The 17276-nt window shown below is 39.9% G+C and overlaps 1 protein-coding gene across 2 annotated transcripts in view; it reads left to right on the top strand.

The window, feature by feature from the left end:
• Positions 1-16769, top strand: part of PRKN (parkin RBR E3 ubiquitin protein ligase) — a 730480-nt gene extending 713711 nt beyond the window's left edge. For both annotated transcript variants that reach the window (XM_065680442.1, XM_065680443.1), the window contains 2 exons: positions 10786-10903; positions 14771-16769. In XM_065680442.1, coding sequence (XP_065536514.1) covers positions 10786-10903; positions 14771-14880 — 228 coding nt within the window. In that variant the 3' untranslated portion in view covers positions 14881-16769. The remainder of the gene's footprint in view (positions 1-10785; positions 10904-14770) is intronic.
• The last annotated feature ends 507 nt before the right edge of the window (positions 16770-17276 follow it).

Below are 17276 nucleotides of genomic sequence, written 5' to 3' on the forward strand. Positions count from 1 at the left end.
TTAAACATTTATCCATCTGTGCTTTCAGCCTTTTTGTTCTGTTTGTCTCCCCCCCCCCCCCCCCCCCCCCCCCCGATAGATGCAGAACCCTGTGTGCTGGTATTGCACTGCTTGTTGAGGCAGTGAGAACAATTGTTTTATCTTTGACCATCATCTGTTTCAAGGTGGGAATAACACACTTCCAGGGTTGCCTTCATCTCCTGCAGCTTTTCTCCTCTCCATATTCTTTCCATACCATTTATTTTAGAAACAGATCTCATTGTTAGAATTCCTGCCACTCGGACTTCAGGGTCAACAAGACACTCTGCCACCAAACTGTTCCTCTCCAGAACTGGTTCAGGATACATGGTCTTCTGAAAATACTTTCTATGAGAAAAATGAAGGTTTTACTTTAGCCTCTAGCAGCTGTAGTAGTGAAAGGACTTTCCTCACATTTCTGCGAATGCCTGAATGTCTCTAACATTCCCAGTATGAGGGGAAACACTGTGGGCAGGTCAAGGCCTAAATCAGCATTATAGAGATGCGTATGGTGGAGCATTAGGGGTGTGAAAGCACTGGAAGAAAAGACAAAAAGGAGTGGTGGTGTGGAGGATCTGGGTAGCCAGGAGCTGATGGCAACTTGGAAAGAGGAAAGAGCTGCAGTGCCACTCAAAGCAGCCTGTGTGACCCATTTGGGAAGTCTTGGAGAAGGAAATACCTCAGAAAGAGAAAGAGAGCCTGATACATAAGCGTTCAAGTGTCCATGAAGGCCAAGAGCTGATGGAGTGACTGTGACCTGTCAGAGTTACCATAGAAGCTCCAGAAAGAGGAAAGGAAGAGAGAAGAAAGGGAGTAAGTCTGTTAAGTGACATGGGACAATTATGACGGTCTAGGAAGCAGGAATGGTGGTGGTGAAAGGGGCCTGTGCTTGGGCAGATATCAGAAGGACTAAGGAAAAAGCCTGAGGTCAAGAGTGGGGAGCAGAGCTGGTGGAATTGTGAAGGGAGGGAAGGCAGCAGGGAAGGGAAAATGGAGTCAGTTGGCAGGAGGAAGAAAGAGAGATGAGAGGAATAAAGCAGGTACCACATGTGGTGCTTCAGGCTATTCGAAACCAAGGAGTTTGAACCTTATAATGGTGGGAAGCTAGAGGGTAATGCTTGCTGCCTGGGGCAGAAAAGGCAAACTCAGCAGCAGCCGTGCAGAGAGGAGCCTAGTTCTAAATACTAGCATATCATATTCTTTCAGGTCTATGCACAGATATTGCATGGTCCATTGGTGTGGACAGAATGTTCTCTTTCTATCAAAATGCCCACTTTTAGCTCTGATAGGCCATTGAAAGTTCATCTTAAGCATTTACTTACTGCTGCAGGGCTGATTATAACCCTTCTTAGTGTGAAACTTACATAATTTCAGGGAAAATAAAATGGTTTTGTGGCAACTCCAGTCGAGAAGCTTTCTTTTAAAACCACTGCAGCATCTTGGAGCTGTTTGAAGTTTGGGATGAGAGAAGTAATCATATTTGATGGATTAAAAGGCACGGTGTTCATGATGGAGTCAACGACACTAAAGGTTACTCCATCCAGATTTAGGTTTAGAAATAACCACATAGTCCCTGCTATGTACACCACAAAACCAAGCTTCCTGGCCTCTTTTACCCTCACCCAGAGACAGTCTATGCTGGCGGGGAATCTAGCCATAAACCAGCTTCCTCTGTAAATCCCCAGCTTAAAATTAGTCCGACTTTCCTAGCACAAAACCTTTCTAGACAGTTTGCCTTTTACCACAATAAGTAATGCATCTTCTTGCTCAGTAGCAACTGGACAACTTATGACCACAATAGATTTGAACACATACAGAGTAGCTCCCAGGACAGTTTTGGTGCTGGGTATCCGCAAGGTAAACCATAATAGCGATAGCAATGACACTAATATGAAAGTAGTGCATATATAATAAGTGACTACAATGTGGGGCACAGAGACATAAATGTTTGGGGAAAAAAAGACACAAACTGGATAAAATGGGTTCTAAAAAGGTATGTTTTTGAGATGGTTCAATGGAAAAGATTTCCCCAGGATGGTTTAGCTGCTGATTACCTTGTTCTGCCAAGCCACTGAGTGTGTGATTATAAAAGGGTAACAGCTTTTTAGCAAGTTTGCTTTTTCAGAGGTTGCTGTGAATTAAGAGAATAAATTAAACATCATGGTAGATTTCTATAGTACAGCTGTGCACAAATCTTTCCAATTACCTGCATTCAAAAGCTTGAACCTAAAAGAACATCTGATGTCTAATTCATCATCCCACAAAACCAGTCTGGCAGTCTTTGTAGGACCAGATGTAATCCAGTTCATCTCATTTGAACAAACTCAGCAATTAACCCTGGGACAGCAACAGCTGCAAATCTAAGCTGGATTAAACATCCATGGTGGCTGAAGTCTTAAAGCTTGCCCAGTGGTCTCTTCTGCTCCAGGATCCAACCCAAGCTCCTTAAAAATCCTCTCAGGCCATATCTAGTGCTAGTCCAAGCCTTAATTCCAGCTAGCTCTAGCAACCCTGTCCCTGAAAACTATGCAATCCAGCAAAATCCATGCACCTTTAGCTGCTGATGCAGCTAAAAATTGTAGCAGTTTTTTGGTGGCAGGTTATAGAACAGGTTTTCTGAATTTCTGCCATTTTATTACATTGAAAATCGAAAATCTCATTAGCTGGTAAAGGTCTTCAGACCAGGTTCATTGTATATGCAAAGTAAAAGATTCATTGTTAGTCTTATAGAAGTCTTATAAAGGTAATCGAAGAACTATTTTTAATCCATTTACAATAACACTGGGACTTATAGTTCAGTTTATACAGTTAAAATAATGGATATGCAAACTTTCTGGTAACACCCATTTCTTTGGTGTTGTGTTTAACCCTCCACTGCCCCTCTGGGTCCTAGACTCAATTCAATCTGGGATGGCCTGACATAGTGAGTCCTTTACCAGGGAGAGAATAATGTTGATATTGATGTTTTATTTCCTTCTCACTGTATGATCTACTCAGGGTCACTTTTATATGTAAACACACTCCTTCAATGGTCTGCAGGTTGACACTGGATGCAAATTTACTATCTATGGAATGTTCTGCCTAAGCCAGTTAGAACTGACTTGTTCTGCCTGAGTCAGTTATGTCTTTGTTCTCTTTGTTATCCTTAATACTTGTTTTTACTGATTTCTCAAGGCTGCTTTTGGGTAACTGACCACTGGAGTGTTGTTTATAGCACCAGGGCCTCCCATATTATCCTGTGCCTGTGCTTTCAAGGCCTCTGCTATCATCCCATGCCTTTACTCCTCTGCATGAGTTTTTACTGTAGGGTCAGAGAGAGTTCATTCTGCCCATAATACCTATATTTGTCCTTGCCATCTGTTAGTTACAAAAATACATGTAACATTGTTAAACCATACAATTATAAAAATTATACAAGAGCAAAAGCAAAATAGGCAATAGTCACCTCATAATTAGACAACTGCTGTCACTTGCTAAACCAAATCTCTAGGCAGGCCAAGACAAGTCCAGAGAAAGCCTGATGGACCCTGAGGCCTGTGGTGCTGGTTTGGCACAAAAGCTGTGGCCTCTTATAAGAAAGAGCAACAGCATTTTTACTAAGCCACAAAGCTACATGTTCTAAACCTTTGGTGTAATTTTACAGCTAGTGCTGTAAAATTTCAACTCCACTCCAAACCTGTGGGATGCTGCCTTTCCCAGCTGTAGCCCTAAGATGGAAGCCTTGGTCACCAAAATACCAAAACCTATCTCCAAACTTACCATCTTCAAATCAGACCTCAGCTGTTTGTTATTTGGGACCAAGTCCTTGCAGTACTAACGTAGCTAAAGCAGGATTCAGACAGTAACTTTGATTTTCTGCCCCTGGCAGTGTAAAACGTATCCAGAACTCCTGTCAGCCTGGGAGCCCATCAGACCAAACCAAAAGGAGTGCAGTGCCTCAGCAGAATCAGTGCAGGCTGATCCTGTTCATCAGCACATGCCACTGGGGCCCTGACTGCAACCCTAACCATAGTTTATGGGCTCAGACCTAACTTGGTCATGAGCTTTCAGGCAAATGATCAACTCTGAAGCAGATCCATTTGATCACTTCCCAGAAATGCTTTTTGCTGCACAGATGCAGCATAAAAGCACACCCATGTGTGTGCACACATCCAGGAAAGCCTGTCACATCATCTGGCATGCTGCTGAGTGCTTTTGTAATGTATTCCTCTAAAGCACCCAGCTCACTTGGGCTGCAGGTGAGCCTCCAGCCCATCTTTCCCTCCCGTTGCCTCACGTATGCAGGTCTCGCACTTGCCAGTAGGTGGTATAAAATGTGCAGTCATTACTTACCAGGCTTCTTTATCCATCCACTAAACAGCATCTTGTCTAATCTCTTACGCCTGTAGATTTCCAGCAAGCATGCAGGGTCTCTATGTGGGTGGTGGTTTGCTGTAGTCATATAGCAGAACATATTGGCCCACTGTAAGAACAAGGTATTTCAAAATTTTATTTTAATGTGGAATTCCCAAATAAAGGTGCTTCCAAAATGTCCTTAGCTGAACTATGGTAATGCTAAGACATGAAATATTTTGCTAATGCTTCAGTAAAATCAGTCTTGGTGCAGTGTATTTCTTGTAATGTTGCTGTGGAATTGAAATCTATGCAATGTGTATATTAAATTGTAACAGAAAGCCATAATGCTGAGAAAACTATGGAATTACTATGTCCCCCCTGACTTACTGTATGAAAGAAGCAGCAAGCTCCTTTTTGGCTTGAACCTTCAGTGAAAAGTGAGTTGTTAGGGAAAACATATATTATATTGGACTCCACGGTTACATGACCTTCTGAATCAGTTCATGGCTGTCAGTGTTTTGTACATATGCTCTAAATATTGCAAATATCACTTTAAGAATTGTTCCTTCACTGTTTCGGCAAACTTTCCTTACTGCTTTTAGAACATGGAAAACAGATGGTGAGGTATTGGAAATGGTGTACTACAGGCAAAAGCTAAAATGAGAAACACACAGCATTTGTATGGAAACTTCTTTCTCTACTCAAAAGAGAGGTGAAGTTAATCAAAATGATAAACAGCTAATGCTGACCATGAAAAACATTAATAATTTCTCTGCATTTTAGTGAAAGAAAAAGCTACTGAAGAGGTTCATCATATATAACATCTTTCAATGAGTCCTCAGTTACAGTATGAAATATGGAACATCTATTATTAGACCATTGATTTTTTTTTCCCATCAGATAAATTTAAAAAGTTAAATAAAACATGTCTGTAAAAAAATAATGGCTTACGTAGCTTGATTTCTAAAGTATCTTAAGCAATTGCAAAAGAAAAGCTTGAGCATTTAGTAGCTAGTATATTCACAATGTCAAGAACAGGACATTTCAACCCACAGATGCCTAATTAAAGGAGCAAGAAAAATAACTATAACCAGGAAATGTCTTGTAAAATTAATCTCTCTGTTATAAATAAAGATGCACCAGAGGAAATCTGAGAATAGGTCTTAACTTTCTGTCTTATGAGAAAGAGATGGGAACTATAGAGAGAGAATTTTACCCTTCCCGTTTTGGGCAGCAATAAAGTTAAGACTTGACAGGCTGCTGTTGTTTATGAGGTTAAGCTGGCAGTCATTTGCAGCTTTTTTGCAACTTATGGGAGAAGGCACAGCTTTACTCCACTCATGGAAAACAGTTATATAAAAATGACCTGTATTAGTTTAGCTTTTCTGCTGTAGAGAAGTGTACATTCAATATTCCCAACTACCTGAATTTAATTCATGATGATACGAATGGCCCCAAGAGGTAGTGTGAGAACCTTGATGTGCAGTGTCACCAAACCAGAGATCTCTGATTTTATTCTGTGGAAGTCTCTTTCATCTGTATCAGACACAATACCACGTGTCTCTCACTTTGATTTTGGCTAGTTGCTGCCATCACAAAGTGACTTCTTTTTAATGGCAGAATTACCTAGGCACACCAGACAAATTGGCTCTCACAAAGCTGCTTCGTGTGAATTTAACTGCATCCCTGTGGCACTGACACTTCTGTTTTCTTGGGAAACGTATTTCCCTTGGTAGATATTATTCCTGTTCCTTATCTATAGACATATTTTAGTGTTTTAATTAGCCCAAAGCTTTCTCTAGACTATAACATTAGTCCCATAGCTATGTGCACCTCTGTGAGATTTTGACTCCTAAACAACTTCATTTAATCCAAAGTCCCTCCAGTTTATCTAGTGCCCTAGACATCTGCTATTTTTACCCCCCACAACTGAAGTAAAAGACACCACTAAACACAACAGGAGATTAATTCATGTGAGCATGTTCACAAAACAGCCCAGTAGAAGCTGAGATAATAAAGGAAATTCAAGTCTGACTGTCACCATCCCTCATAGATCAGGCTTCAACAGATGAAGCTGCTTTTGCTTAGAGCTCTAGCTCAAAATAATTAGTGGGCTGTGATAATCTAGATGTTATGGTGGGCTGAACATTGCTTTGTGTACAATGAATTATTCTTTGTTTTCCTTTCAAACACGTTCAAATATCCATAGTGATTCTCACATCCATGCTAGAAAATTAGTAATACGCTCTGTTTTGAGCCTTTCTAAAATTCTGTATTTCACATAAAATCATCATTTTACACATTTCTTTCTTTCTTTTTTTTTTTTTTTTAATCTTACTTTTCCAAGGAAAATTAAATCCAAGCATTTCTAATCAAAAGAATAGGTATTTCTGATGTAAAGGAAGCTGCACTAGGATGCATTTTTGAAGTTATGCATGACCAGTTTTGCTTATCAAAAAGGAATTAAGCACCAAGAGCAAAGGAGCAGAAGTCCAGAAATTACATGTACTAAAGCTAAACACAGCATAATGTTAACGGCTTCGTATTCTATTCTGAATCAGTTTTCAGATATTTTCTATGCAAGGTAAAATAAGCATAATCATAAAAAAGGTGTGCTTACATAAGGCATTATATTCTGCAGTAGATATTGGATTTAAACATTATATATCTAATACTTCCAGAACAGAACTTTTTCCATATTTTTTTTTATCTGGATGGTACTACTGTAAGGGTGCTGAGGCACTGGAATGGGTTGCCCAGGGAAGTTGTGAATGCTCCATCCCTGGCAGTGTTCAAGTCCAGGTTGGACAGAGCCATGGGTGGCATGGTTTAGTGTGAGGTGTCCCTGCCCATGGCAGGGGGGTTGGAACTAGATGATCTTAAGGTCCTTTCCAACCCAAACTATTCTATGATTCTACTTAGTAGCAGACTCTGAACACATACTTGGTTTACTTTAGGTAGTTCTACCGACAAGTTGATGTGTCCCCTATTACCTGAATGAGATGCTGCTTTAAGGACACTTTATTTCTATTTCAAGATGCTTTCTGTCTCTGTAAGACTCTTTCCAGTACTGACTGGTATTGATTAACTCCATAAAAAGCTTTTCATGTACATGTTCTTGTATTGCTGCATGGTGCTCAGCAGTCTCTGTGGTCTCTTTATCCCTGTTAACTTTTCCGAAGGACTCAGCGTAGAAACAGAACAGAAGTAACTCTATGCCCTTCAGTGTGACCCAGAGATAGCAAGACATACTTTTCCACTGTCTCACTCAAGGAATATTGCAGAGGGGATGTTGAATAATGCTTGCAACAGCTTTTACTGTAGCTTGCTGTTATTTTGGGGTATTCGTTCCTGGTCATAATGTGCAGCATAGTAAAGCATTAAAAAAAATAATTCATAAAGCGGCATGGATAGAATCCAGTAGCTTTTCACTACTAGGGCAAACATTTTGTAATAATTGGGGAACATATTATGTGGAGTCAATATCACAGGTGATTAAAGGCTTCTCCCCTTGGCAAACTGACATGTGCAACTCTGAACTTCCTACCCAAGACCAGGAGGCCAAATAAACTGAGAGCCACCTCTGCTTGATAAACATCCTCTATTACCTAGGCCATTATCAAGGAAGAGACTAGATTTGCTATTTTAGGATGAAAGAATGTGATTTAAGTAGATACCGGTAATGGAGAACAGCCGTACACCTTTCCTTTACTGTTTGAGTTAAAAATGCAGATAAATGTATGTGTGCTTGCAGTGATTGTATGTGGAGCGCTAAATAAAGCACATGAACACTGGAGGCTCATAGATCAGTATGGTGTGATTTCTTTACTGCATCAGGACTCCATCACTGTACTACTCTGCATTTGCTTCCTGTAGCAGGAAGTTTTTAACTTAGCATTCAGCAACTTTGGCCTTAGGAGGGACGTTTCAGCTCTAATGGGCCAAAAACATCATGCTGTTGCATCTAGTTCATGCTAGAATTTTTGCAATGGAAAATATTGATACAATAATTGACTGCTTTTTCAGCAATAGGTTCTTTCTTGGTGAATTGCATACGAGTGCTTTGAAGTTGTTTATTTTAGTTCTTCCTAAGCTTTTCCACATTTGCATTTGTTTTCAGAACTAAAATCAAGTATCGTTATACAAATCAAATTAGCAATTTGGCATGTGAAATTTTGCCTCACTCTCATTTGCTATTAGGGCCCAACAAAGACAAGAAGATGCAGAAAAAGTGTGTTTCCAAGTGCTGAACCACACAGTTTGGATTTGGACTGTTTGGGAGAAACAGAGCCACTGTGAACCTCTTTTGGGTTGACTACAGAACCTAAAAATAGTTCTGGTCTCATATAGCTATTACTCTGAAAAGAATAGTAAAGTTTTATCACTGCTATAGTGATTTTCATCTTGAATCATCTGTATAGATGTTAAGTAATTAATTCCCGTTACAATGAGATTAAATTAATGTCATCTTCATTCTGTCACTGAGCAAACTGAGGCCCAGGTCAGGTGTTCCCCACTCTCCCCGTATTGTGTTCAGGACTCTCCGAGTTAGCTCAAATTGCTTACTAAAGTCATCCTTTAAGACCAAGGTGTTGCAAGATCAATACTAAATAATGTTCTTTGCTATTAGCCTGAGCTGCTTTTTCTATTTCCCAGAACTTACTAATGTGATGTTGTATAGAGGTCATCCCTTTGCCAAACTGCTGAATAATCCAGCAGGGTGCAGAGCCGAGTTCCCTCTCCAGATGCAGAAAGACAAAAGTAAAAGTCACTTCTAAGGATACAGATGAGAAGACTATGTTCACTTTTGTCACCTCGACATCAAAAATAACACCAAGTTGGAGAATATTAAGCGAGGAGCCACAAAAGGGATTCAGGGTCTGAGGAGATGGATGTTGGTAGTAAAATAAAAAAAAAAATAATACCATTGTTGAGCTTTTCTGATTAAAAAGGCTCGGGGTTTTGGTTTTTGTGGGTTTGGGGTTTTGTTTTGATTTGTTTTCTTTTCTTTTGTTTGTTGTTTTCTTTTAATGCACCTTGCAATGGCCACCAGATGAGCTGGAAATGAGTTTCTGCAGATATCGCTCTTTGTTATTCCATTTTAACTCAGGTGACTTCAGCTAAGAAATAAAATCTAGGTCTTACTCACTGACACTGCAACAACTCACAGGTTTTATCTGAGTAAAACCTGTACTAGCTGAGCAGGAATCAAGGAGTAATGATTGTGCTGCATGGCCAGTTTTATTTTTCCGTCTTGATAGAAATAAATATATTTTAAAAATCCATGTAAATAAATATTAAAAGTGTATCCATATCACAGCCTGCAAGTATGTTGAAGATACACACAAAGAAGTTATGGAATGTTTTGCAAATGATGTAATTTAGTTTAAGCTCATTATTTTCCCACATGCTCAAAAAAAACCCAAACCACACCATGAATGGACAGAGCAGAACTTCAAGGCTGGAACCTACATACATTGTTTACAGCTGCTATTCACATAGTTACCAAGCTTGTGTGATATAAATGACCCAAGGCACTGCCATCTCCTTTGTCCTTGTACTATCATTTTAGGTAGGAAATTGCCAAGTAGGACACTTGTGTAGATTACGTAATTTTGTCCCAGTCATAAATAGGACAAACACAGGAGTCCCTGTTAAAACACTCTCCATGATGACTTTTTTCATCTGCGTCGTTCTATCTGGGGAGCTACTTGCTTTCATTGTTCACTAGGGTTGGGTGTTTTTACCTTTTCTCCAGATTTTTTGTGTTTCTTCTTTGTGCCTCTTAAGGCCTCTTAATTTTTTATGGATTTATGTTTGAATGACATTTAGACCTCTGGAAGAAAGGATTATGCTTTATTATGAAAAACAGTTTCCTTACAAGGAACCCCACCATTTTGTGTTACCAAGTGTTTCATTGCCTTGGTGTTTTGGTCTTCCTTGCAAGGAGGGCTTTAATTCCTGAAACAGAATCAAACCTATGGTGTTAAGATGTCACACCTCAGCTGGGTTCATCTGACTCCTGCTTCTCTTTGCTTTCTGCTTACCTGTCTTTGTGCATTTGCAACATGGCTTGATGCCTTCTGTGTCTTCCTGTGGGCTCTGCCTGCCACTCAGGGCAGGAAGCAGGGTGGAGGAAGCAACCTGTGCTGCAGCTGGATGCAAGAAGGACCCCTGGGATGGCACATGCTCCAGCTGCTGCATCTCCTCCCACCATCCTGCAGCCCAGGATCTAACCCAATACACTGGGAGGAAAGAAGTTTGCATTTTGAAGCAAAGTTCTGCATCTCTCAAGAAGTCCAACCTCCCTGGCCTGGCAATCACTCCTGTCTGTTTCTCATGGATAGATAGTTATTGCTTCAGTGTAGATATCGTGTCCCAGCACAGCCTTTCAGTGTTGTGCCCACAGGTGGTTTTTCTCTCTCTTTGCAGGGATACGTAGTTGATGAACATGCAGCCATGCAAGCTCGATGGGAAGAGGCATCTAGAGAAACAATCAAGAAGACAACTAAGCCATGCCCCAACTGCAATATTCCAGTAGAGAAAAACGGTAAATTTATTAGATATTTCATACTTAGCTATCTTTTAAAATTCTTTTTATAATATCAATGTATGAATGTTCATGTGTACACATGCACACTATTATTCCAAGAGAATGCCTGTCACTTTAACTAAATTTTCTTGAAATCACTAAATCTGAATCACTTAGTTCTAAAGCCACTAATTAAGCCTCACAAAATGTCCTGCTGTTTTATAGCTAAGGAAAATGAGGCATAGAGAGACACTGGATGTAGCATTCATATGACTGAATATTCAGCTAGTTGTCTAGATTTTTCATTGTCATTGTAAAAAGTAGACATTTGTAGGGTAAAACTCATCTCATGATGAAACAGACCGCATGTCTAGTGTAGGCCATAAGAACTGCACCTAAAAGTGGGGTGTGAGAATTAGTCCTGCTGTGGAACTCTACACAGTATATAGCTGAATTTAGATGAGATTAATCTCAGCCCAGTGACATGCCCATAGTAGAAGAGCAAGTTAGAGGAAGAAACATCAACTCTGACAAACTGCTTGCACTAGTCAGTGCTTACCGTATAGGAACATAAGTAATCTACTGGCACTTGGGTGGTTAAAATGGGGAAAAGGAACCCTAAAGGTTCATACTGTTCCAAAGTTTAATTGTATTTATGCTAACTAAAATATGCTCAAATTATTGCCTATATATAATAGAAATATTAAGTATGGAGGATGCCTCTCAGTTTTATGGCATTTACTCAAGTGGGATGCTGAAAACACCAAGTAAGATACTGTAAACTGCAAGGAGAGAGCACTTCAAATAGTGATACCACAGTAATATTACTGAGGAAGAAATAGGACAAAATCCTGAAATCTAGGGTTTGGTGAAAGAAGAGAAGGCAGTTGGCAGATGGAAAGTGGGAGACTTCTTCAAGCACAAGAAGCATAAGGAAAGAAAGCATGAATTCAAGAGTGGGAAGGTGAGACAAGATTTGGCAAAGTGTAGAGAGCAAGGTAGGCAGCAGAGGAGAGATAACAGGGGGTAGGTCAAAAAAATTATTTGCAGACTTGTAAAACAGGCTGGAAAACAGAAGTTGAACTGGATTAGAAACAGACCAATAATAATCCTGAGTTTTCATACTTAACAGTTTGTGTGCAGCCAAATAAAAAAGACTTCTGGACAGACTTGAGGCAGTACTTTTACCTTCCCTTAGACTCTACTACAAAATCTTTACTGTTACATTTCAGGAGGTTGTCACTTGTCACAAACAGGATATCCCTATTTGACACCATTTACACAACTCCCACTAATGTTTAGGGAAGTTGCTTGTAAAATCCCCAATGTATCAAAAAGGAAATAAAGGCCATTATACTTTTTATCTTTGAAATAAAATATTTATTGAAAACGGATAATGAGCAGGAAAAGACCTTTGCTTGCTTATACCCTGATCCATGTCAGAACAATGCCTCGTAATGCAAAATGCCAAAGCCACAACAGTTTCAACACAATGGAATCAGTCGATTATGCTGCCATTTAGAGTGACCTTGACAGACTGGGAAATGGGCTGAGAGAAACCTCATGAAGTTCAATAAAGGGAAATGTACCAGTACAGGTTAAGGGCCAAAAGGATGGAAAGCACCTGAGTATCCTGGTGGACTGCATGTTGGACATGAGCCAGCAACATGCCTTTGCAGCAAAGGTGGCCAGCAGCACCATGCAGGAAGAGCATGACCCGCAGCAGGTCAGGGAGACACACCTACAGTGATGGATACAGTTCTGGGCTTCCCTGTACACAGGCTGGAGTGAGTCCAATGAAAGGTTACAAAGTCAAAAAAAGGACTGCAGAAATACCTGATGTGGGGAGCAAAGAAGACAGAGACAAACTTCTCTCAGTGGTGCCCACTAAAAGGACAGAAGGCAATGGGCACAAACTGAAACACAGGAAATTTCACTTAAACATAAGAAAATTCTTTTATCATGTGGGTGATTGAAGGCTGGAACAGATAACCCAGAAAGTGTCTTCATTCTAGGATATTTAAAACTCGCTGCACGCAACCTTGAGAGCCCTTCTTTTGTTGTCTCTGCTTTGAGCAGTGGGGTTTGGACTGGTTCATCTCTAAAGTTACCTTTCCCACTTCAGTGATTCCGTGATCTTGCAAATTAAGGTGTGAAGTTTAAAAAGTGCAGTGCTTGCTTTCTTCTCTGGTCATGGGTACTGCACGTGCCACCTTCTAGGCTGACATTTGTAAGCTGAAAGGATCACCTCACTCCTGCCTAAGTACAGCTGGTGTCAAGAGGCTGACAACTGTACGCTGTCTGCCAGCAGTCCTCATTTGGGAGAAGTACACAGAGTCCACACAAGAGAATAATTGCGTCTTCACTCCCCAAATGCTTCTGTGGCCACTGTATTTTACAAGGGACAGTGACGATGCCAATAACTTTTCTGTAATAGCCTATATTTCTCTATGTCAATAACTTTTCTATAATAACCTGTATAGCTATAGGCATTGTAGAATACTTCAGTACGCCAATAACATTTCTGTACTAGCCAAAGTGAAAGAGTGAAACACTTTCCCACTCGGAGTGAGTTTAAACACCCATTCATATCTCTCAGAGGACGGCTGTACTCACAAAGCTGTAAGCCATGTTTCTTGAGGCACTCTCCACGCTGACTGCTGATCTCAACTGCCATGTAGCAGAGAATAACATGATTTACATAGCTTAGCAGGTAGAGCACATGTTTGACCACAAGGTACCCAGGGGTCTCGGTCCTGCACCAGGACTGAGACATATTTTACCCAATGATTGCTTAATACAAATCATAAGAGAAGATTGGAGCTAAACCTTAAGTAAAGTGTGACATGGAGGCTGGCCATTGGTATGCTTACATTTAAATAAGAGAGAAATGTCTGGTAAATTGCATCTCTTACAAAAAGATATAAATAGTTAAATAGACCTTGCCATCACAGCTAGTTTTCTCTTTCTGTCAAATGAAGCAGGCAGGCCTATTTTAACAGACCAGTTCTTGTGTCTCCTGCTGTTTTTACCTTCTGAGGATCCTTCTGGATTGGTATTTATAAAAATGGTGGTGTAAGGGTAGCAGGTCATACACTAGGGAATAAGCACTCCCTGTACCTCCTATCACTATCTGGAGTCAAAGCAAGATGACGTTTCAGCATTTCTTCATACTGTATGCTTTTCTTTCAGTTTGAATTAGACAAGACATCTCTTTGTGTGGTAAGCAACATAATTTCCATTTGAAGTGCATTTCTGGAATGACCTTTGACAACGTTAATGTTTTATATATTACAAGAGAAACGTTTGATCAAGGTTGTGAGCAGAGAAATTAAAGCCACTCTCACAGTATGGGCAAGTAAGAAATTCAACACACAGGAAACACACAATCAAAAGACTGCTTCAGATACTAAGGTCAAATCAACTTAAATTACTACTGTCATTTTGATATAATCAGAAGTCAGCCACCAAAGTCTGTATCTCCCACTTTACTCTCTGCAAATCCCTAAACTGTTGAATCCAATTTCAAAAAAGAATTGAATTCTGTTCATCTTCTGGCTCACAGCTGGACTAGGGTAGAGTATCCTTGCGGAGACACGTCCATGTCTGCTTTCAGAGGCCACAGATTGCATCTCTTTTTGCTGACCCTAGCACAGTCATTTCTAATTTCCTCCTACTCCTGCAGTCCCTTAAGTGAAACCAACATGTTACACCCCAATACGAAATGGAGTAGCAAGTTTTAGAAAGCTCAGGAAAAATATTCTTCAGGTTTGTACTTCTCTTTTATTAAACATCCTACTTGGTTAATAAATGAGCACCTAAGAAAGCTGATTTTCACACTGATGATTCTCGATTAACTTGTCTAATTCTGTTGCTGTTTTGCAGGTGGCTGCATGCACATGAAATGTCCTCGCCCTCAATGTAGATTTGAATGGTGCTGGAACTGTAGCCTGGAGTGGAACAGAACCTGCATGGGAGATCACTGGTTTGACTAGTGGTGCTGAGGCCAGCCTGTGTTGCTGTTAAAGCTTGTTTTCATCAGGGCAAAATTATGAACCCCTTGCTTAAACAAAATTCCCAGTGGTTTCAGGGTCACAGAGTTCAGAAGTTGGCCAGGTTTGTTGGTTTTTGCTTTCTTGCACATGCAATCATACCAAAATCACATTGAAGTTTTTAAACCCACTAAGTAAAAAGAGTAATTGTTTTAATGGACAAACGTGCTCATTGTAGTACAAAGAGGGGTAAATTACACCTTTCTGGACTTACACAGTCTGTCGCATGGAGAGCAGACAAGGTTCCATTAAGAACTTTGCTTGACATTTATAGTTAGGAATCAACAACTCTTGCAAGAGAGAGCAGCCTGTATATGTGTGTGTGTGTGTGTGTCAGCGGGGTTGGAGGATGTCCCCTGCATCAGCTGTTTTTTCTTTGACCACTCCTTTGCTCATTCAGCACATTTGTTGATTTTGAGGCAGTATTTCTTAACAGCTCCTTTGCAAAGGGAAGACTGAGGCTCTTCAGTGTTTTCTCAGGGTTCCTTCCTAATTTTAACAGGGTTCCTTCTGTAGGGGTCTTGCTTTCTAGCCAAATTCTAACACAAAACATCCAGCTTTATGCAATGTTTGTGCTTGTGTATTTCTAACACACTACATGAAACCTGCCTACATATTCAGTACAGACTTTGTTACCCTTGGAAGATTAGCTAAGGATGCAGTTTCAGTTCTAACCGTGACCATTGTTGCAGTGGTTCTGATTAAGTGTTGTGCTTACAGCAGTACTTCGAACATGGCAAGGGGAGGCAGGACTTCTCAGGGTTTTTCTCTACTATCATTCTCCAAGTAGAATACGGGTGTATTTCTGAAAATACATTCAGTTAAAACACTGTGGGGCAGAAAGACATCTTTCATTTTACAATGTTAACACAGTAAGTAAAGCTTACTAGCATTTCCAAGCCTGAACAATCTTACTGTTTTATGTGCTTTACACACTGTCTATTCTGAAATGAAATGGGTACTGTCCTTATCCAACGTGCCATTAAGGATTTGCACAATTCAGTTTAAAAAAAATAAAACAAACAAAAAAAGACAACACAAATGCAGTGGTCAAAATGTTAAACTTTATTTCCTTTTTCATTTGAATAAAAAGTGAGTACAAAGATGTTGGTCATGTATTTCATTGACTGATTTGAACTCCTAGCTAAGAAGCTATTCCTTTGATTAAAACATACTATTAGCACACAATAAAGTCCAGGGCCATGGACTTCCTTTACCAACTTAGAATTAATATTTTGTATGGCATGACTGTAGAGTCTTGAAAATACTGATGTGCCGGGTATCACTCAGTGCAGAGCAAGAAGCCTGAGGTATAAAGAAGTCCAGGCTTACTACAAAAATGTCCAATTGCAATGAAGTGGAGTATTCAACTATCTCAGCTAGGAGTGACATTAAAAGTCTGAGGAAACAAAAGGAGGCACGAGGTACCAAAAATGAGAGAGTGATCAGGCAGAATTAAGAAAATGAGAGGAAAGGAACTGACAATGAGAGGACAATGGCCATTTCTTAAAGGTCATTTTCCTTTTTGACACTGGTGAACTAATATGTATGCAGAAGTGGCTAGCTACATTAAAGTGCAGGGATGCAACAGAGTGAGTCAATGTAGCTCATTTAAGTACAATATCTTAATAGCAGTATTTTACTGTGAGCCCTGATTATTTCATGATTTGATTTCTTATACCTGGGTCTATTTTATAATTTATATGGCTTGCTGCCAACAGGCTAGGGACATAATCACAATGCTTAATTTTACTTTGATAGTATGTTACTTAGGAGCTCATCACTATATTTCATAACCACAAACACTGGGAATAAAAGAAGTCTGAATCTTTCCTTTTTTTTTGTGTGTGTGTGTTTATGTCTTTCTTATAGAGGAAGAAAAACTTGTTCACTGTAAGGCAGTTTCACTGGGTTAAAGCCTGCCCTAACAAGTTAATGTTTTAATTGTCACGCAGAAACATGTAATTTATGCCCCTGGATCAAGGTCCATTGAAGTCAATGGACTATAGGATCAGCTCCTGTATTTCTTTCTGGCCTGAAAAGGGTATAGCAGGTGTGAGTCATAAGGCTGGAATAGAAACATCTCTTTCTTCGGAAGAACTTGTCAGAGAACGGGATTATGAGCATTCATCTGAGACATAAGCAAGGGCATGGAAAGTGAATAAAGAAAGGAGTTCCAGCATTGACTCAAGATTATCCAGTTCTAGAGACTGACTTAATAGGCACTTGTCACATATGTTTGCTTCACTCAGTATACATTTACATCCTGCCATTAAAAAAAATTAGTGTGAATCCTTCAGATTTTAATAGAACACGTCCTGATCTTCTCTCATTTAATG

Source organism: Lathamus discolor, chromosome 5, assembly GCF_037157495.1.
Source record: "Lathamus discolor isolate bLatDis1 chromosome 5, bLatDis1.hap1, whole genome shotgun sequence".
Taxonomy (NCBI): domain Eukaryota; kingdom Metazoa; phylum Chordata; class Aves; order Psittaciformes; family Psittacidae; genus Lathamus; species Lathamus discolor.